The following is a 21,907-nucleotide window of genomic DNA, read 5'->3' on the forward strand; positions in this document are numbered from 1 at the left end:
AGTCAGCGCACCACAATGAAGAGTAGCCCCTGCTCGCCACAACTAGAGAAAGCCCGCACGCAGCTATGAAGACCCAACACAGCCAAAAATAAAAATAAATAAATTAAAAAAAAAAAAAAAGAATCCACCTGCCAACGTAGGGGACATGGGTTTGATTCCTGGTCCGGGAAGATCCCACATGCTGCAGAGCAACTAAGCTCATGCGCCACAACTACTGAGCCTGTGCTCTAGAGCCCGCGAGCCACAACTACTGAAGCCCGCGAGCTCTAGGGCCTGTGTGTCGCAACTACTGAGCCCGTGTGCTGCAACTACTGCAGGCTGAGAGCCTAGAGCCCGTGCTCCACAACAAGAGAAGCCACTGCAATAAGCCCCCACTCTCCACAACTAGAGAAAGCCAGCACGTAGCAACAAAGACGCAATGCAGTACCCCCGCAAAAAAGAAAGAAAAAGAAAATTGCCCGTAAGGTCAAACATAGCATGAGGGAACAGCAGCAGAATCCAAAAAAATTTTGCAAAGACAAAAGACAAATGGATGGGTAATAACTCATTCAGTAGAGCAAAGAAAGCTATGACACCAAGCGTCTACAGAAGCAGATACTGATAAGAAGAATTAAGCTAACTGATTCTACAAAACCCAGTGGATCCAGACTGCGGGGGAAAGGTACAGGGGAGAATGGGGCTTAAGTGTGAAGCTGAATAAAAATAGGTTCTTGCCTGACAATACAAATATGGAATAATCAAAGCCTCAGAGGTTTCAAGCAACTACCCTATCCCCATCCCCAGAGAAGATAGCCTGAAGAGTTACAGTCTGAAGAAAGTGAACAGAACAAACTTGGGATGTGGAGCACCAGATCTGAAAGATCTGTATGAGATACAGAGTGAGTAAGAAGGGAAGAAAGTAAAGGTATAAGAAGTGCTTGAACTCAGTCCTGCATCTGCAACCTCATACAGGCAGTCAATCATAAACTCACTAGGCATAAAATTGGAAATTTTCTAGAGAAACCAACCAGCCTCAAAGAAAAGACCCCACGGATTAACATTTAAAACCTCTGGCTGCCATTTAGATTACCCTACAAAGATGCCCAACATTTTACAAGTTCAGCTTACACACACAAAAAGCCTTTTAATCCCTAACTCTTAAATATGGACAATCAAGGATCACCAGACATCTAAGTAAAGCCTTAAAAGTGAAAGAGAAATAGAAGAGAGAAATTCAGGAATCCAAAGATAGCTTAAAAAACACTCTGCTGCATATATAAATCAACAACAGTTTTAAAAAGGGATGTTTCAAACTGAAAACATACACATATGTCCACATAAAAACTTGTACACAAATATTCACAGCATTATTATTCATAACAACGAAGTGGAAACAATCCAATTGTCCATCAACTGATGGACGGATAAACAAAATGTGGTACATCCATTAAATGGAATATTCTGGCCATAAAAAGGAACAAAGTACTGCTAACAAGCTACACTACAGATGAACCTTGAAAACATTATGCTAAGTGAAAGAAGACAACACACAAAAAGCCACATATTCTAAAATTCCATTTACGTAAAATGTCCAGAATAGGCAAATCCATAGACAGAACATACAATTGTGGCTGCCAGAGGCTCAGGGGAGGAGAAAATGGGAAGCATTGTTAATGGGTACAGTGGCGCAGTGGTTAAGAATCCGCCTGCCACTGCAGGTGACACGGGTTCCATCCCTGTTCTGGGAAGATCCCACATGCTGCAAAGCAACTAAGCCTGTGAGCCACAACTACTGAGCCTGCGTGCCTAGAGCCCATGCTCCACAACAAGAGAAGCCACCGCAATGAGAAGCCCGTGCACCGTGATGAAGAGTAGCCCCTAATTGCAGCAACTAGAGGAAGCCCGCGAGCAGCAACAAAGACCCAACGCAGCCAAAAAAAAGTGCTTTATAAAAAATGTGCATGTAGCACCAGGATAAATTTTTAAAACTAAGAGAAAAAGGAAAATCAATGACCAAGTCAAAAAAACTTATGTATGCTCAGAATAAAAACTGCAAAAAGAGTCAATCAATCACAATTATATGCTAAAATCATTGTTTTAAAGGCGGCTAAAGAAAAAGACTCACATAGTCCCAAAATACTAACCCAGAGGTCACTTATTAGTGAAAAAGGGACTAAAGGTACCGTTACAATGGAGAGATCTGACCACCTTAACCAAGTAACTAAACTTAATACCACCAAAAATGGGACCAAGAGACGTGGTATGTCTCTTGCTATGCTGCACCTGAAAACAATGCATCACCCATGAAACACTCTTACAAAGAATGCTTACTCTGAATCTAACTATGAGCAATCAATCAAATTCAAATTGGGAGAGACATTCTGCAAAAGACCCAGGTGCTTCAAAAACATCAATGTCATGAAAGACAAAAACATAAAACAAGCAAACAAAAAGAGGCAGGGAACTGTTCTATAATAAAGGAACTGTCTAAAGAAACATGACAATTAAATGCAATGTATAGGGACTTCCCTGGTTGTCTGGTGGTTAAGACTGTGCACTCCCAATGCAGAAGGTCCCGGTTTGATCCCTGGTCAGGGAACTAGATCCTGCATGCCACAACTAAGAGCCTACATGCCACAATGAAAAAGATTCCGCATGCCACAACTAAGACCCAGTGCAGCCAAATAAATAAATAAATAAATATTTTAAAAAAATAATAATAAAAATAAGTGCAATATATATATATCCCTGACTGGAAATTACTGGAAAAATTAAATATGAACTATATGTATTTTAATTAACAATACTATATCAGCCTTACATTTCCTAAGTGTGATAAAGGTTTTGTGAAAATGTAGGAGAGTATCCTTGGTCTTAGGAAATATAAGAAGTATTCAAAGGTGAAATGTAATGTCACAACTTACTCTCAAATTATTCAGAAGAAAAAAAAAAATCGAGGGGTGTGTGTGTGTGCATGCAAAGAGAGTGTGTGTAAATATGGCAAAATGTGTTACAAGGGTGTTCACTATTCAATTCATTTAACTTTTCTGCAGGACAAACTTTTCAAAATAAAAACAAGAAAATAATTCAGAGCCCTCTTGCTAATATTTCTTTAGTTTGAAATTTATAACAACATTTAAAAATGAAAAATAAACAGTTTAACTTACAGCAAGGAGCTGTCTTATAAGCATGTCTGAGGCTTTTTCAGAAATGTTGCCAACAAAAACTGTAGTAGTGGGACCACAGTTTTCATCATTTTCTTTAGCCTTCAAGCCTGGATGATCCTTCCGTGCTCCCAAATGTTTTCCAACCATGGACACAGTGGGTACTAAGACCTAAAGTGATGAAAGACAATAAAATTTGAACTTGCAATTAAATTTGCTATCATGCTTAATGTAATAACATTAGGCTAAAAACGTCAATTTTAAAGTATTAAATATATAGCACATCACCATTACAGGTTCTACATACTTAATCTAAAACTCCCAAAGCACATTTTTCATTAACGTGAACTTATTCATGACAAGTAAAGTTCCACTATTGGATCACCTTTCTTTTAAAAACAACTTGGAGGGCTTCCCTGGTGACTCAGTGGTTAAGAATCTGCCTGCCAATGCAGGGGACACAGGTTTGAGCCCTGGTCCGGGAAGATCCCACATGCCACAGAGCAACTAAGCCCGTGTGCCACAACTACTGAGCCTGTGCTCTAGAGCCCGTGAGCCACAACTACTGAGCTCACGTGCCACAACTACCGAAGCCCACGGGCCTAGAGCCCATGCTCCGCAATAAGAGAAGCCACCGCAATGAGAAGCCTGCGCACCGCAATGAAGAGTAGCCCCCGCTCACTGCAACTAGAGAAAGCCCGCACGCAGCGATGAAGATCCAACGCAGCCAGAAATAAATGAATAAATTTATAAAAAACAAAAAATAAAAACAAAAACAACTTGGAAAGAATTTTTTTTTATGTTTAAGACAATTTTTAAATGTGTAAGACATCGTAAATCTCTGCATTCATATAAAAGGAAATTTCAATTATCCCTGCTAATCTTCTTGTAGAATATTCAAATACTCCCATAGCACTCTCCCCCCACTTAAAGTTTACCTTTTCTCAGTTACTTGTGTTTCTATCTTATTTTCCCTTCATAACATTCAACTTCCCAGAGGAAAGAAATAGTCTTATTCATCTTTGTATTTGAAATTGAATTGAGCAAAACATCCACAGTAGGCACTGAAGTGGTGAACTGGGGGAGCTGCCTTCACCTAGGCTAAAATGCAAGAGGGTAAGAGTACCTGTCATGGGGAGGTTTCCCAATAAATGTTTCCCAATGAATGTCCAATGCAAGAAAAGCTGGACTCCCCCTTGGTCTGCCTCACAGCAGATTCCTATTTGTTCATGTAGTTCCCATCTCATCACCCTTTTAATATAAATAACACTCCCCGCCCTTTTCAAAACCCACAGGTAGAAAAACAGTTAAAGTAATGAGATCTACTCTCCCTCACAATGAATTATAAATTAAGACCGATATTTTACTAATTAACTCAAAGAAAATTTTTAGTTAAATAAATGCTTTAAGAGGGTTATTATTTATTCACATATTATAGTATACTAGCATTCTTAACTAAGATGCCTAGAGTGTACAGAGCTTTTATGAATGTAGAGAATTAAAGTTCAAGACATAAGACTGAATAATGAAACACTTAGCAGAGGAAAGGCTTCAATAAAACTTTACAAAGCTTGAAGGTATCATACTAGAGGACAGAAAAAAAATAGCTTGGAAGAAGCTAAAAATTAGGTAGGTGGGAGGAAAGAGTAGAAATATATTCAACTTTCATTTCAAAATTTAGATTTCTGCTAGATCATTCCCCCCTTTTTTTTTTAAGAAATCAGACATGTAGACCACTTCTCCTATCTCCCAGGATCAAGACACGAGGGCATGATGAAAGAGTCAATGTCTAAATCTGAAATAACAGTATATGAAGAGTCTAGAGAATAAGAGGGAAATCACTAAACTATTTAGGGAGCATATTTTAGGGGCAATTGCTTATATGCACAGAGTGAAAACAATACCTATTTAAATAAGTAGTATGATATATACGGATGCTCTTATTCCCTTCCTATTATTCTTTTAAACATTTAAAATAATTTATCTGGGCTTATGAAGTTGTTCAGATTTAAAAGCGGTGGCACTCCTAATTCCTCCTTAAAGTTATACTTACAGTTGGAGCAGGAGCCATAATGCTCATTGGTACAGGAATCATTGGAGTCCCTAAGAAAAAAGCATAATGAATCTTAAGAATATAATTACATATACAATTATATATTGTTTATCAACTACATGCCATACAAATAAGTAGCTCCAACTCACAGTTCTTTTAAGGGGAAATGTAGGATTAATGAAAATGAGAAATTAATGGATATTTTTCAGAAGCAACATAGTTATCAGGTTGGTCTAAATAAACTTACAAGCAAAAAGACTACCACAGCCTGCTTTTGCCTTAAGGAGTAAAACTGTGGATAGTTATCAATTCATGTTCATCTAGTTCAGTACATCCTCAAAACCAGCAACTTCCATACAGATTTGCTTACAGGTGAACAATGGTATTAATGACTCCTTTAAAGGTAAAAATAAATTCTTTGAAAGTTAAAAAACAAAAGCATCAAATAAGAAATTAATCTGGAAACCTAGGAAGAATCTTGTTATTCCTGGTTATTTAATAAAAGCAAAAATCATGAAGAAAAAAATAAGATTAGTAATCTCAGTCACTGTCAAAGAGAAAATCTCTAAGACAAGCTGCCCTAAGGGTTTAAGACAGCTATCAATGGGCTATCACTATTGATATCTTAGTGGAATCTGCAATTTTGTTTTCAACTAAATTGTTTACTAATCAATAGTTGCTACATTGACAGTCCTTGTGTACATAACTAATGACGAAATCTTACCATTTGAGAACTAAGAAAAAGGTTGCAATGAGGGTAAAATCAGTAAAAGATCTGTCTACTAAAACACAAATTTTAAAATGTTTCTGGAAGTATCTCAAGAAGTTCTGAAATCACTTTTCAGTTCAAATTTAGCATCAACTTAAGATAACTGTCCAAGACTGGTAATAAACTCTTTTAACAACTATCCATTTATTTTCCAATATAACCTATTTAAAATAACCTCAGTTTTAAACAAAATCTTTAGAAGATGAAAATCAAGATACTTATCAATAAACCTATAGAAGACTGTACAAAATAGAAAAAAAAAAGATTGCAGAATCAAACTTGGGTTCAATTCTTGGTTCTATCACTTTTAGCTATGCAAACTTGGGAAAGCTCTTTAACCTCAGCTTCAGTTTCCTCAATTCAAATGAGGTAATTATTTCCTCAGAGTGCCTACGAGATTAACTGAGATCATTTATGTGGAGCACTTAAATAGGTGGATACTCAAAACTATTATCAACTCTAAATTTTTCACTTTTAACTTTGCAAAACAAAAGCAAATACTCCATTTACCAACTGTAATCTGTGCAGCACCTCTTCCACAGGTAAACTTTCTACTGAAGAACACCTTAAGGAAAAGACATTTTGAAAAAAAATTTTTTTTTCCTTTTTAATAGTTACTAAAAGGTTTAATAGTATGGTTCCCACCTCAACTTACTAATTTCATGAAATGCAGAATTTACAAAAATGTATTGCTGCTCATTACAGATCTATGCATGCTACGGTGAAAAAAAAAAAAGGCAAAGTGCACAAAGTGTAAACAGTGTATATACCAGCTGAGGTCTGAAAAAACAAGTAGGGTAGAATAAACATAAGCATACACAGTGGGATATACATTACATCTCTGGAGAGCTACACACCAGAAACTGATAAGAAAGACTTCCCCCCCTTTGGGGAAGGGAATGCTCAGGAACTATGGGGGGAAACTTCCTTTAATCTATAGCATGCATTACTTTTTAAGGAAAAATTATGTTTTTTTTCAAATTTATTTTCTAATTTAATATATAATGTGATCGCCACATACGTTATCTCAGAGTTCAATTAATTGCACAATAGGCAAAACAAGAAAATTATACATGAATATGGGTATTGTGGTCTTGAATTATTATACTAGTTTAGCATACTTCTTTTTTTTATTTTTTCAAGTATTGACACTGCACACAGGATGCAGGTATGAATGAGCTAGCTGTAACTAAAGTCTGATTTATCATTCAAGTATGCTTCCCTAAACAGAAATGATACTGTATGCTATTGCAAATGGAATCAGAATTGTTTAATAGCGTTAATACTCGGTGAACAAATACCTACGTTAGTATGGCACTGACCAAACAGACAAGAAGAAATACTGAAAACCTGGTTTTAAGGTCTGCTGACCCATCTTAAAAGATATACTAGGAGTAGCCTTAAGAGAAACATGGCCCACTTATCTTCCACTTCCATTTATAATTTGGTATAGTGTTCATCAGAAAACAAGTTACATTTAGTATGTGTTTTTTAAAAATTCAAAGGAATTTAAAATCTTTCCTATAAAACCAATATACTGGTAAGGAAATTGAGGAACTGATTTTTTCATTGTCAGCTTTCCTGATTCTGAAAAAGTGATTAAGCTTTATCTCCAATGCCTTAAAATTTCTTCAGAAATAGAAAGTAAACTATTCTTCCCTGTAACTCTAATAACACAAACTTTGCTAACAGTATCATGGTTATTAGTAAAGACTATCAAAAAATAGATCTTATTATGAGACTATAAATTAATGAAAAAAAATATGGGGACCCCCTCAAATATTGATGCCCAAATTAAAGTGGCTCAGGACACTATCCTTCTCAAGTCATCAATTGGTTTGAAGGTTGACAAGTAACTTTTTTCGGTTTTCTGTTAACATTATTTTCTTAATCCCCCTTTTCAGGAGAAATTCCTTTACAGTCCATTACAGAGCAGTTAAGTTACTGACTAAAATTCAGCAATTGTTACATGGAATAATAAACTGATAGTACTCAAACGTTCACACTAGGTCCCTGGCAGCAAGGGGTAACAAATACACATCCATGATTATCTAAAAGACCAACTTAAAACAGCCAGCTACAAGCATAAATGTCTTAAAAACTTGTACAAGTACTGCATTCTACTCCACAATATATATGCATAAGTAGTTGCTCTGATTTTTTTTTTTAATTTTGGCTGCGTTTCGTTGCTGCGCACGGGCTTTCCCTAGTTGCGGCGAGCGGGGGCTACTCTTCGTTGCGGTGCGCGGGATTCTCATTGTGGTGGCTTCTCTTGTTGGGAGCATGGGCTCTAGGCGCACAGGCTTCAGTAGTTGTGGCACACGGGCTCAGTAGTTGTGCCTCGTGGGCTCTAGAGCACAGGCTCAGTAGTTGTGGCGCACGGGCTTAAATGCTCCGCGGCATGTGGGATCTTCCCAGACCAGGGCTTGAAGCCGTGTCTCCTGCATTGGCAGGCGGATTCTTAACCACTGTGCCACCAGGGGAGCCCTGTTCTGATTTTTTAAAATTATGATTTACCCTCAAATTCCTGAAGTTTTAAATGATACCCCAGAAAAATTGCCATTTTTATCTTGTGACTTTTCACACTTACTTCAACACTGCTGTGTACTTGACCTAGGGGTAGGAGGCCCCCAAAGCTGAGACTCTATAATGTACACGTTATGAATTAACAACCCATCATATGAGCCAACTGCAACGTACTTTTGATTTTGCAACAGTCAAGCTCTTTAGTAAACACTGTTAACTTCAAACACATAATCCAATGGTTAAAGCCAGGTCACTGAAGTAGACCTTTCCTCAAAAAGAAATACTTCTGGATGGTTTACAAGATCATTTGTTCATTTCAGCCTGAATTACATAGATTCTATGTTAAAAGAAAATACTTCTAACTTGCAGATTAAGGAGAACTCTTAGATACTACCTTTCAGAAGGGAAACTGGGAAACTGATTCTGCATGAAATGCTTTCAACCCCATGACAATATAAAAATTTGTGAACTACCACTCATAAACCAGAGGAAAACTCTTTCTCCTAAGTCAATGTTAATTACAAACCTCAAGATAATGGTTCTCAAATGTGGGTTCTCTTAACTGTGCTTAAATGGATACCTATGAATCACCTGTGAATTTGTTAAAAAGAGACTCCTGAGCCCCAGTTTCTGAGGATTTGATTCAATGGCTTGCGGTGGGGCCTCAAAAATTTTTTTATTTATTTTTTAAACGTCATGAAACATTGGAGAGAAAAAGCTTTTAAATAGTTATTTGGAGAGCTCTCCAAGATTTATTGTCAAGGATTTCCCTGGTGGTGCAGTGGTTAAGAATCCGCCTGCCAATGCAGGGGACACGGGTTCGAGCCCTGGTCCAGGAAGATCCCACATGCTGGGGAGCAACTAAGCCCATGCGCCACAACTACTAAGCCTGCACTCTAGAGCCTGCGAGCCACAACTATTGAAGCCTGCGCGCCTAGAGCCCACGAGCCACAACTACTGAAGCCTGCGCGCCTAAAGCTCATGCTCTGCAACAAGAGAAGCCACCGCAATGAGAAGCCCGCGCACCACAACGAAGAATAGCCCCCGCTCGCCGCAACTAGAGAATGCCTGCGCTCAGCAACAAAGACCCAATGCAGCCAAAGATAAATAAATAAATTAATTAAAAAAAAAGATTTATTGTCAAGTATAAAAAAAAAACAAGGCAGAATAGAATACATAGGATGTTACTGTATATCAGTGTTAAAAGAATAAAACAAAACAAATGGATAGAAAAATAAAAATATCTGAAAGGATAAAGAAGAAACTAATAACCCTGCTTTGTTCCCCCTTTCAGTAAGGGGACGGTAACAAGTTATATGGGAATGTGAGAAAAATTTTCCACTGTATACCTTTTTGATTGATTTTTGAACGTATAGTTTTTAAAACGTGTAGTATTTAAAAATACTATACTATTTAAAATGTATAGTATTTAAAAATAAATGTATTACCTATATTTTTAAATTAAGACTTTTTAATTTCCCAGATGAGTCTGATACTCAGCCAGAAATGAAAACTATCACCACAGGAAAATGAGACATCACATTTCCAGAATGCTAACAGCTCTTCTACCAACAGTCACATATGTATCATCTTCCTGAAGTTAATACTGCAATGACATTAAGGATGGGTTAAAAAAACCCACAGAATCATTGGTGGGAATGTAAAATGGTGCAGCCACTATGGCAACGGTATGGAGGTTCCTAAATAACTAAAAATAGAGCTACCATATGATCCTGCAATCCCACTCTTGGGCATATATCCGGAGAAAACTCTAATTCAAAACATACGTGCACCCCAGTGTTCACAGCAGCACTATTTACAATAGCCAAGACATGGAAGCAATCTAAATGTCCATCGACAGATGAATGGATAAAGAAGGTGTGGTATATATTTACAATGGAATATTACTCAGCCATAAAAAAGAATGAAATAATGCCATTTGCAGCAACATGGATGGACCTAGAGATTATCATACTAAATGAAGTCAGACAGGGAAAGACAAATATCATGTGATATCACTTACATGTAGAATCTAAAAATATGATACAAATGAACTTATTTACAAAACAGACACACAGACACAGAAAACAAACATGGTTACCAAAGGGGGAAGGGGAGAGAGAGAAATTAGGAGTTTGGGATTAGCAAATATGAACCACTACATATAAAATAGATAAAAAACAAGGATTTACTGTATATCACAGGGAACTATATTCAATATCTTGTAATAAAGTATAATGGAAAAGAATCTAAAAAAGTGTGTTTATATATATAAATAACTGAATCACTTTGCTGTACACCAGAAACTAACACAACACTGTAAATCAACTACACTTCAAAAACAACCGTATCCACAAACTTACCTGGAGGTACAGGTGGTGGAAAGCCAGGAAACTGTGGGGGTGGGATCCCTGGTGGGAGTGCTGGGATTCCCATGGGAGGGCGATTCAAATGAGGGGGGAAAGACATTCTTACCACAGCGGTCTAAAGAAAGAAATCATGACAAATCATGTTATTTGAAAACTTTACAATTTGATATGCTTGGTTTGTTGGCCTTCATTTTTAGAGTATCTGCAAAATTCTCAAGTTTTCTTACCCAAAGGAGTTGGCAAAGACCCTCTTTTCTCTGTCTGTCCATTGAGAATTTTTTAAACTTAGATCTTTTCTAAAATAAGTTCCCAAAATGTACACGATCTAAGTTCAGGATAGACTCCTACAGTCATATGGGAATACATATAAAGGAAGAAAAAAATTTTGAGGTTCAGTTAATATCCAAAAATTAAATACCAAACATCAATGAATCTTTTTAAATCAAACTCAGAATCCAGGAAGATATCTAACAGTTTTTAAGTGTTCTGATGCATTAATTTTTAATACACATCAGCACCCTGAAAACTAAATTTACAAAGTTACACAGTATTTGTTGATTCAGTGTTGGCCAGTTCTTCCAGGACAAATGAATGCCTCAGTGACTTTCTACAAACCTGAGGGGGGAGGGGGGGACGACCTCCATATATCAGGTCACATAGTAACCATTCAAATATAATGGTTCAAATATAAACCATTCACATACAACTTGTGACAATGAGAAAAAAGTGGTAATTTTTCTTAAACTTAAAAGCAAACCTCTTAACCATTCTTGAATGATATTCAATGAATGAATGACTGAAACTCAAGAATCAGACGCTGGTATTTGATTTTTAAAAATACAAGAACACACTGAACTGTTTGATTTGGTTTGTGATATCATTCCTTAATAAGAAACTTTTGTCTTTTAGCTAAATGAATAGAAGTACTGGGCTTCCCTGGTGGCGCAGTAATTAAGAATCCGCCTGCCAAAGCAGGGGACACGGGTTCGAGCTCTGGTCTAGAAGATCCCACATGCTGCGGAGCAGCTAACCCCGTGCGCCACAACTACTTAGCCTCGCGCCACAACTACTGAAGCCCGTGCGCCTGGAGCCCATGCTCTGCAGCAAGAGAAGCCACTGCAATGAGAAGCCCACGCACCGCAATGAAGAGTAGCCCCCGCTCGCCGTAACTAGAGAAAGCCCGCGAGCAGCAACGAAGACCCGACAGGGTAAAAAATAAATAAAATGGAAGTACTTAAGACTTTTCCTCCCCCCAAATTTTATATTTTTGTCAACATACTCAAGTGTCCAGAACTACTGGAAAAAAGTAGAAAAATGATGTTAGAATGCCCTAGTAGGATTCCATGCACCAATTTTAACAAGCAGCCAAAATAAGTGGGTTGATCTCCTATCAGTGATGCAGCTAAAAGTGGTGATTTGATTAATAGGAGATTTTCTGTTGGACACTAGGAAAAACTCCCCCACCTACACTCTGTAACTGAAGGAGTCTAGAGTTTCAGAAGCTTTTAAAAAATGTTTTTCTCTATTATTTTCTTTTCTATGTTTTATATATTGTTTTACTCACCCTTTAGAAGAGAGAGGATAAAATGTGCATGTCTTCTACTTCCTCGCCCCTGATTCCAACAGTTTGGTATAATTCGTTGTATTCTTCTAAAATATCTTTCTAGACACAAGCTAATATGTAATCACTTATGATTTTCTGCAAACAATATAATCATACTATATTGTTATGTGCATTTCTCCCTCATCATTATTAACATCTCTTCATGTCAGTTCATAAAGTTCTATTCCATTCTTTATAATGCAGTAAACTATTACTATATAGCTGTAACTAACCAACATTGATGATTCTCCACATTTTACCTCTTACAAATCATATTAAACATTCTTGAACATATTGAACATATAACTCTAAGCACCAGTGCAAGTAATTCTATAATACAGATCAGTACTGTATGTATCTACTCTTTACCTCCAAATCATCCTCCAAATCTAGTGTACAAATTAATATTCCCACCAACAGTACATGGTATGCCCTTTCCTCATATCCTCACCATCACTGTAGTAAATCTCCAGTGTGACAGGTAAAAAATACTGTTTCAACTTGCATTTCCCTAATCACTAGTGCGACTGAGTATTTTTCTACCTGTTTATTAGACATTTCTTTAAAAAGCATGTCCTTCATCCTCACAACTCTTCTTCTTCAGTGTTCTTTTCACTTAATAAGTTAGGATATACAATATGCTGTAAAATCTAAACTTCAATTTCGAAAACACAGTACACTTAAAATATTTAGGAAGCTTTACAAGTAAAATAAATTCCTAGAATGTTGTCATATACCAGCAAATAAGGTACTGGAAATGCCTTAAATATTAACTAGGTATCAACTTAAGTTAAAAAGAAAAATGTAACTAATTTAAGATTGTAAACTTGTTGAATTTTTTAATAATTTGTTTAATATATTGCCAAACTTGTTTCATCTACACCTCTGCCTTTGTTTTTAAATTTTTTTTAAAAAAATTAATTAATTAATTAATTTATTTATTTATTTTGGGCTGTGTTGGGTCCCCGCTTCTGTGCGAGGGCCCTCTCTAGCTGCGGCAAGCGGGGGCCACTCTTCATCGTGGTGCGCGGGCCTCTCACCATCGCAGCCTCTCTTGTTGCGGAGCACAAGCTCCAGACGCGCAGGCTCAGTAGTTGTGGCTCACGGGCCCAGCTGCTCCGCGGCATGTGGGATCCTCCCAGACCAGGGGTCGAACCCGTGTCCCCTGCACTAGCAGGCAGACTCTCAACCACTGTGCCACCAGGGAAGCCCCCCAATAATCTTTTTTAAAATACTTTTTTGCCCAAAACAAAAACAAATATTCCACATGGAAGGGGACAGGAGTGTATATCCTTTTAAAACATCGAGGGCTACTGTCCTACTTACAGAGCTTTTATATTATCATTATAATACTCTATCTCAGCACTTTCTTAGGAGGGCAGTTGGTATTAATACCTGTTAAATAAATAATCAGTGAATGAATCAGTAAACAAATAAACTCTGAGAACCTCTTTAAATAAATTTATTAAGAAGCTACCATGTGCCAGGTACTATTCTAGCAATGACTCAGTACCTAGCCTCACAATGGTTACGAAGATTGGGCCATGAATTCATCTTTAGAATCACTTTTTCCCAAGTACTAAATACAAATACTACTTTTAAAAAGAAACCCTCTAGGTTCTTGGTATTTAAACTATTTTTCATGGTTTTCAAATGTATCATTCGTTCTGTTAAGAGTTAACCAGATTATGTTTCAGTTTATGCTAATATACTCATTTCATTCACTCCAATTTTTCTACAAAGTATTTCCCTTTTATTTGGAACTGTTCAAAACTTGCTTATTTGTAGGCTAAACTTCAGAGGTGAAGGTAATCTTAATAAGATAACAGCCCCTCCTATGAAAATTCAGAAAACAAACATTTCTGATGATCTCTGATAAATATTAATATTCACTTTAAACATCCTAGAGACTTCCCTGCTGGCACAGTGGTTAAGAATCTGCCTGCCAATGCAGGGGACACGGGTTCGAGCCCTGGTCTGGGAAGATCCCACATGCCACAGAGCAACTAAGCCCGTGCACCACAACTACTGAAGCCCACGTGCCTAGAGCCTGTGCTCTGCAACGAAGAGAAAGCCCACGCGCAGCAATGAAGACCCAACACAGCCAAAAAAAATCCTAAAATGAGTATCAACCACTTACTTCAACATAAAGTTTGGTATACTTTGATGTATGTGAAAATGAATGAGAATAAACTTTTATAATACATGAAGCTTACCATTTTTGCCTATAGTTGATAAATTGTAATACTCACTTACAATAAATTATACAGATAGTCAAAGTTGGTAGGTACTTTGTAGAATGAACTAGGGGAGAGAGCTAGGGAGTGCTTTATTTTAAACATGGTGGTCAGGTCTCACCAAGAAGGTAACATCTGAAGAAAGACTTGCAAGAGACTGAGGCAGGAAACTCTATTCTGGGGGGCAACAGCCTTCCCAGCAAAGGAAACAGCAAATACAAAGAGCCTGAGGTGGGAATGCAGTGTTTTGCAGGAGTAACATCACCAACAGTTGGAGCACAGTACTGGCGGCAAGCTGGAGATGGGAAGGGGGTTCAAAGAGTGTAATGCTTTGTAAGCCGCTGTAAAAGTACTGGTTTTTACTCTGAATGAGATGGAAAACATTTGAAAGGGTTTTGACTTGACTTATATTTTAACACTGTCACTGGCCACTATGTGAAACTAAGACTGGAGGAGAACAAGGGTAGAGAAGCAAGAGACTACTGCAATAATCCAGACAAAAGAGATGGCCTAGAACAGGTGGTAGCAGTGAAGTGGTAACAAGTTATTGGTTTCTGTATATAGTTTGAATGTGGTCAATTGCTGAGGGATTGTGTGTGGGGCTTGAGAGAGATGCAGAGGTTATTTTATTAGCACTGACCTGACTTAAATAGCATTTAAAGAATAGTTGAATAGCAGTGCTTCACTTTTAGAAGGTTCAAAGCATTTTCACTTGCTAAGTATGAAACTTTATGGCCCAAAGTAACAAAAACAAGCCCCTATGTTGGACGTGTGCCCTATCTCTACTGTGACAGTGGTCATACAGGTTTATGTATTCATCAAAATTCACTGAAATTAAAATGGGTGCCTTTTACTGTATGTAAATTTTATCTCAATAAATTTGGTCCTCCCCAAAAAGAAAACAAACTTCTAAAGAAGCTTTACCTCTACCCCTCAACATATGCATGCATTCTGCTTTTCTTTTTCACTTTTTTCTCTTTACTCTCTTAAACCACTCTTTTTCTGCACTCATGAGAATACTATTACTGCTTCTTTGCATTCCTCCATTACAGATTTATCCCGATAGACACAAAATATTTCACCAGGGATAGATTTACAGGCTAACCCATCAGGACACTGTGTGCCAAGAAGCAACTGAACCAAAAGATTCTCCTCAGCAAACACTCATATACAACTTAATCATTTATTCAATAAAACATCCAGCTCCAATTATTTGCCAGGTTCTTTTCTAAGCATTATTTTTATTAGTTCTGAAAGAGCAAATGTTAAGTTATTATGTGTAGTTATACAGCCAGTCCAGTAACTCTACATTAAATATGAATGATTAGTGTAGCATGCACTGTTTCCTCCTCTGCTTATAGCCTTCAAGGTACAATGGACTGACATAACTGCCCCAGCCTAAGCAAAGCAAGCCTAACTATAGAGAGAGATTAGTGGTAGTCTAGAGCTGAGGTGGGAATAGGGAGTGACTTGCAAACAGAAAAGAGGGATCCTTTGGGGGTAATGGTTGCACAACTCTGCACATTTACTGAAAAACACTGAATTGTACATTTACAATGAGTGCATTTTACATGTTAATTATACCTTAATAAAAGGTAGCAATACGACTTCAGGGCAATTTCAGGCAAAACCCAGTTAAGACCGGTAGAGTATACTGTACCAATATTAATTTCCTGATTTTGATCACTGTACTGTTGTTAATTAAGAGAATGTAACTGTCTGTAAAAAATACACACTTAAGTATTCAGGGGTTAAGAGGGACACAACATCTGCAACTTACTAGCAAAAGATTTCAGAAGAAAACTGGAGATAAAAAGGAGAGGAGGATAAAGCAAATTGGTAAAATGTTAACATCTGGGGAATCTAGATGAAAGATATCTGAGAATTCTTTGAAGTTTGAAATTACGTCAAAATAAAAAGTTAAAAAGCAATATCAATTTTGGTTAGTGGAAATATGTTCTTTTTATTTTCTGGAGCTTCAAAATCCAAAAAAAGTTAGGAAGAAAGCTATTCAAAAACTTTGAGGAATCAATCAAAATGCTCATGAACAGCAGTGGTAGAATCAGAAAAAAACTATCAAGAGATTAAAAAAATAAACAGAATGTTTTTATAAGATGTTAAAAGATTCAATGATTACTTTTGCTTCTATAGTATAAAGGTCAAAATGATTTTTCCCTAAATCATGTGTAAATGAAAAAGGTATATAGCTAACTTGCCTGTGGCCAAAAAAGAAAAAGGAAATTGGTAACCCACAGAAGATGAATTATTTAATAAAAATAACAGGTAAGATATTAACCTACTTTTGTTTACAAAAGCTTTCAACATTATCTCACTTAACCTACCAAATTACCTAGCGTAGATATATTTTTCTTCTTTTACAGATGAAGAAGCTAACTTGTCTAAAGGAACACAATAAATGGGTAGGGACTCCACAGTCCCCACTATCCTGAAATTACCAATCCAAAGGCTGTTTTTGCTTATCACAATGCCTCTTTCTAGTAATGACATACCAATAATTAACTCTGACTTTATTTACAAAAGTCTATCCAGAGTACACTGGAAGAAATGTTAGAGTCAGGGTTAGGGTCTTGTATTGATACTTCACTGAAAATTCTTAAATAACAAACACTATCAGTTAATGTGTACTAAACACTATGTTACTTGGGTATTGCACTAAGGATTTTACATATTTTTTTTCAATTAATTCCCAATTCCAAAAACCTATGAGGTGAATACAATTAATAATCCTCATTTTACAAGTGAAGAAAACCAAGGCTTTAAGAAAAATTAAATGAGAATAGCATAGTATCTACTTGAATCGTGAGGAACTGATGACCACTGAATGCCTTTCTAGGCCTCTGAACATTTTTGGAAATAATCTTGTAGAAATTAAAGCTCCTAAAACTATATAAGAACTGTTTATACACTACTGCCAACTACCCAATTCACAGTACTTCACACTATAGCAGTCTGGGGCAAAAGAAGTCCAATCTCCTCCCTCCTTTTGGTCGGCTCCACTCTGCCCAGTATCAAAATGGCTTTTCCATGGCAATATACAACCACATTACATAACTTCAAAAATCTTCATACTCCTAGAACTATTTCGAAAAACGTGTTTTAAAAGTAGTACTGAAGACCAAAGAAGCATGAGAACGAAGCAACATATTTTAACGTGGAGCTGGGTCCTCCCCTAGAATCAATGAAGATATAGTTTACTTTAACCTCCAGGGGAGGAAGGGGGCAAAGCCACACCACTCACCACAATCTCAGACAAGCAAACCAACCAGAAGGGTGCTAGAAAAGGTGGGCAGTAGCTAAATTCAAGTCGGGGGCGGGGGGAGGGAAGGCAGTTCACTCGGTGGCGGGCTTTAGACGACCGAAGAAGGGACAGAGAACAGTTGGTGGCCAGCCCCCCGCTAAAAAAAAGGGTGGGTGCTGGCCGGCTTCTAGGCAGAGCCTGGGGCAACTGTATCCTAGGCCCGGAATATCTACCACGGGGCTTCCGCAGGCTCAGGTTAGAAAGGGGCCTCAGGGAAGGGCTCCCCAGCGGCCGACCGAGCGTTCTGTGGCAAACGTGGAGCCCAGAATGGGCCGAGGCCTCTCTGTGGCGAGCCGTGGAAAGGAAAGGGAAAGTGGGCGACAATGCAAGGAGGAAGGCTCTGGCAGTAGGTCCGGCCTCCACGGGCTCCTACTGGGCCCACTCGTTTTCGAGGCCTTAAAGAAGTGGAGAAACCCAAGCCTCGTGCCCGTGCCCATCCCCTCCCCCACCCCCACCCCCACCCCCACCCCCCCCTTATCCCCATCCCACCCCGGCCCTTTCGCAGGCTCCCCGGCTTTCCCTCCTCCCCCAGCCGAAGTACCCTGTCTCCCGGTTTCCACACGCGTTCAGAGGAGCGAACTCACCCGCCGCTGAGGAAACTGTATTGTCTTCGCGGCCTTCCGGGCTCCAGATTACGAGGGGGTTCCACCAGCTCGAGATTTCTGCGCGCCGCTACCCGGGAGACTAGTGCCGAAGCGCCTACTCTCACAGGCCGCAAACACATCCGCGCTGAGCGGGGAGCTTCTGGAGGTCTTCCTATTGCCCGGCGTGCACTGCGGCTGGGGGCGTGGAGAGGAGGATCATAGAGAAGAGCGTAGGTAGGTAATCGTCACTCTTGGCTCTGAATCACCACGCAGCGGCGAACAACCATAGAGAGGAGCGCCTAATGAGAGCTAGAAAGGCTCGAGCTGTATGTTACGACCCACCCTGCCATTTTTGATTGGAGCTGATTGAATCTTATGATTACGCGACGCCATCTTGAGGTCAAGGTTCCGGCCGGACACTGCGCGAGGGCTGTAAGAGGGTTTCCCACTTTTTGTAGTTTGTGTTTTGGGACTCAGAACGTCGCTCTGAGGCTCTTTGAGGTTCGATGGGCTGATAAGTGGGCCTCACCCAGCACCTCAGAAGAAACCACAAGTGCTAATCCTAGAAAACTTCTGTTAATACCAAGAGATAAGTGGCACAGGCTGCGGTTTTTATGAAGTGCGCACATACGTGCACAAACACAAAGCTTACGCGCGCTGGTAGGGCCAAAGAGGCGGCTAAAACATGTTTGAAGTTCCTAAAACGACCTGTAAAAACATTTAACACAGCTTTCATTCTGTAATGTAAACGTGCTAAAAAGAATTTCACTTATTAGATTATTAGAAATAAACTAATCAGGAATGATTAAGTTATTCAGTTTATGGACTATATGGTCAGTATGTATTTACAGGCCTTTGTTTCCCAACTGCTTGCGTCTCAGAAGGCTTATCACTTATTCAGTATACAGTTATTGTGTCTCTGAGTGCCTGGTGCTGGGAGTATGGTAAATAGGAGGGAGACGTTATCTTTGTTCGGGAAGAGCTGCAAACAGCGCAGAATAGATGACAAACTCTGACCACTGCATATAAAATTGAACATATCTGTATACTTCCTATCCGCTTTTCCTGTTTAATATTACTCTCTAACACTTTTCTTATTTATTTTATGGTTTGTCTGCACATACCCCACTAGAATGTAAACTTAAGGAGTGCGAGTATTGTGTTTTGTTCACTGCTGTGTATCTCCAGTGCCTAGAAGAATGCCTGATACATAGCAAGGGCTCAAAAAATATATGTTGAATGAAGGAAATGATTATACATGGGTACCAACAGAACATAAAATGCAGTGGGAGACTAATGTGAAACGCTAACAGTACCACCATTTGTAAAATTTACATCCATCTGTATTTCGGCTTGCTAGGTTTCTTACCATTAAGAAAGGTTAATAATACCTACTCCCCAGAGCTGTTGCGCGGGTTAAATTAGCTAATGCATGTGAAAATACTTTGTTCAGTAAAGCGCTAGTCAAATGCTAGTTACATTTTGCAAATAAAAAGAGTTTGTGCATTTTTTTTTACAACCACAAGCATAAACAGAAATCCTTTCAGGTTACTCTGTATCATAAAATAAAACCTTAGAGAGGGAAGTTGTCTCAAGCAACAGTTTGCTTTCCTGTAGTTGACATTTGTTGTTTACGTTGACCCAGCATCCATTCCCCAGCCTTTGGTAAAGGCACTCCAAATTTCTTAAAATACACCATCCTTCCACTACTCCAGATCTTTGTAGTTTGGATAGAAAGTCCCAACCTTAGCCAGAACCCTTAGGACATAGGGGTGGACTTATGACCCAATCAGAGGTGGTAATTTAGCCCTTGCATTGTATCGGGCACTATTTTAAGCATCATGCAAACATCAGCAACTTTAAACCTCACAGCCACCGAGGGAAGTAGGAGCTATTGTAATACAGATGAAAAAAAATTAAGTCTTGAAGAGGTTAAATAACTTGCCCAAGATTATAGGAATAGTAGGTAATTGAGAAACCAACCTAGTTACTGAGTCCATGCTCTCAGCCACTACACTATGTGCCTCATCCTATCAGGAATAATGTTTAAAGGGGAGAGGGGGAGGACTCCCTTTTTTCACTTAGCTTACATCTGGGAGGATTTAAACTTAGAACTAGTGGGGATAAAATGAAACCAGCACAGAAGAAAGCAGAGCTAAGAGAAGATGAGAGATTTTTGACAATATCGTTTGAAACCATGGATTCAGCCATTCTTTAAGCCAGTTATGCTTCTAGGCTTCTTGGTACGTAAGCCAATAAATTCCTTTTCCTAAATCAGTTTGAATTGAGTGTTCTATCCCTTCCATGGAAAGAGTCCTAAATAATACATTTATATATCACTTGTAGAGCACAGGCCAAGCCATTCATTTGTAATGATCCTCATCCCCCTCCTGAGGAGTTTTTCTCATAGGCCCTTGCTGAGGAATGTGGCTGTAGATAATTAATTTGGATATTGCTAACTGCATTAAGTACATTCTGGCCTTATTCCTACTGCTGTATCTGAGCCAACTGGTCAGCAAAATATCAGGTGACCTATGAGAAAAACATTCTTTAGCTGGACCAAGCAGATCCTCTCAATTTAAACTGAAAATATAGTGGAGTCAATGAATTGATAGCAAAGGAGAAATGCAGGGATTTCCCTGGCAGTCCAGTGGTTAAGACTCCACGCTTCCACTGCAGGAGGGGCGGGTTCAAACCCTGGTTGGGGAATTAAGATCCCACATGCCAAAATAAATAAATAAAAGAGAAATGCAGTGGTAGGTGAGAAAGTAGGTGAATTACGTCAAAAACAGGTCACTAGAATAGGCACCTTTGTGCCCTGGATTGAGAAGAGGAAATTATTGGAATTCTTATCAAGGCACCTGAGCTGTCATCAGAGCTGCTGGAGCTAAGGTGGTATCCTGATGAAGCTTTATTCTCCCAAAGGCCTACCCACGTAGCTTCCTGTATGATAGTCATCTGTTTGTCACATAGTTTCCGTATTACACGTTGAGTTCCCTCAAGGAAGGGACCATGTGTTTATTCATTTTTAAATTGCCAAGCTAGATACGTAGATTTTTAAAAATCACAGCATATCTTTAAAACATAGGAAAATAGTTTTAAACAACCAGATAATCAGTTTTTCTCTACATCTCTGCCTAGAGCTCCAATTTAGGCTACTTTGTCATCAAGATCTAGACTTTATGTGAATTCAAACTGCTGTCACTTGGCATTATTAAAATATATATATAATTATAGAAGATAGAGATATCCTTGTGTTAGGTCTTCTAAAATTATCAAAAAACAAGTAATAACATTGGGTGGA

The 21,907-nt window shown here is 38.4% G+C and overlaps 1 protein-coding gene across 4 annotated transcripts in view; it reads right to left on the minus strand.

Annotated features, from left to right (window-relative positions):
- Positions 1–18,791, minus strand: part of RBM25 (RNA binding motif protein 25) — a 51,090-nt gene extending 32,299 nt beyond the window's left edge. Inside the window, exons 1-6 of one of the 4 annotated variants that reach the window (XM_082451613.1) lie at positions 18,604–18,785; positions 12,425–12,534; positions 11,088–11,204; positions 10,855–10,975; positions 5,197–5,246; positions 3,147–3,314 (exon numbers count right to left, since the gene is read on the minus strand). In XM_082451613.1, the coding sequence (XP_082307739.1) occupies positions 3,147–3,314; positions 5,197–5,246; positions 10,855–10,975; positions 11,088–11,129 (381 nt within the window). In that variant the 5' untranslated portion in view covers positions 11,130–11,204; positions 12,425–12,534; positions 18,604–18,785. Of the gene's footprint in view, positions 1–3,146; positions 3,315–5,196; positions 5,247–10,854; positions 10,976–11,087; positions 11,205–12,424; positions 12,535–18,603 lie in introns of all 4 variants that reach the window. The other 3 variants (XM_082451612.1, XM_082451615.1, XM_082451614.1) reach the window with 3 other exon arrangements.
- Positions 18,792–21,907: the final 3,116 nt, after the last annotated feature.

This window comes from Balaenoptera physalus, assembly GCF_965194825.1.
Source record: "Balaenoptera physalus genome assembly, chromosome: 2".
Classification (NCBI taxonomy): domain Eukaryota; kingdom Metazoa; phylum Chordata; class Mammalia; order Artiodactyla; family Balaenopteridae; genus Balaenoptera; species Balaenoptera physalus.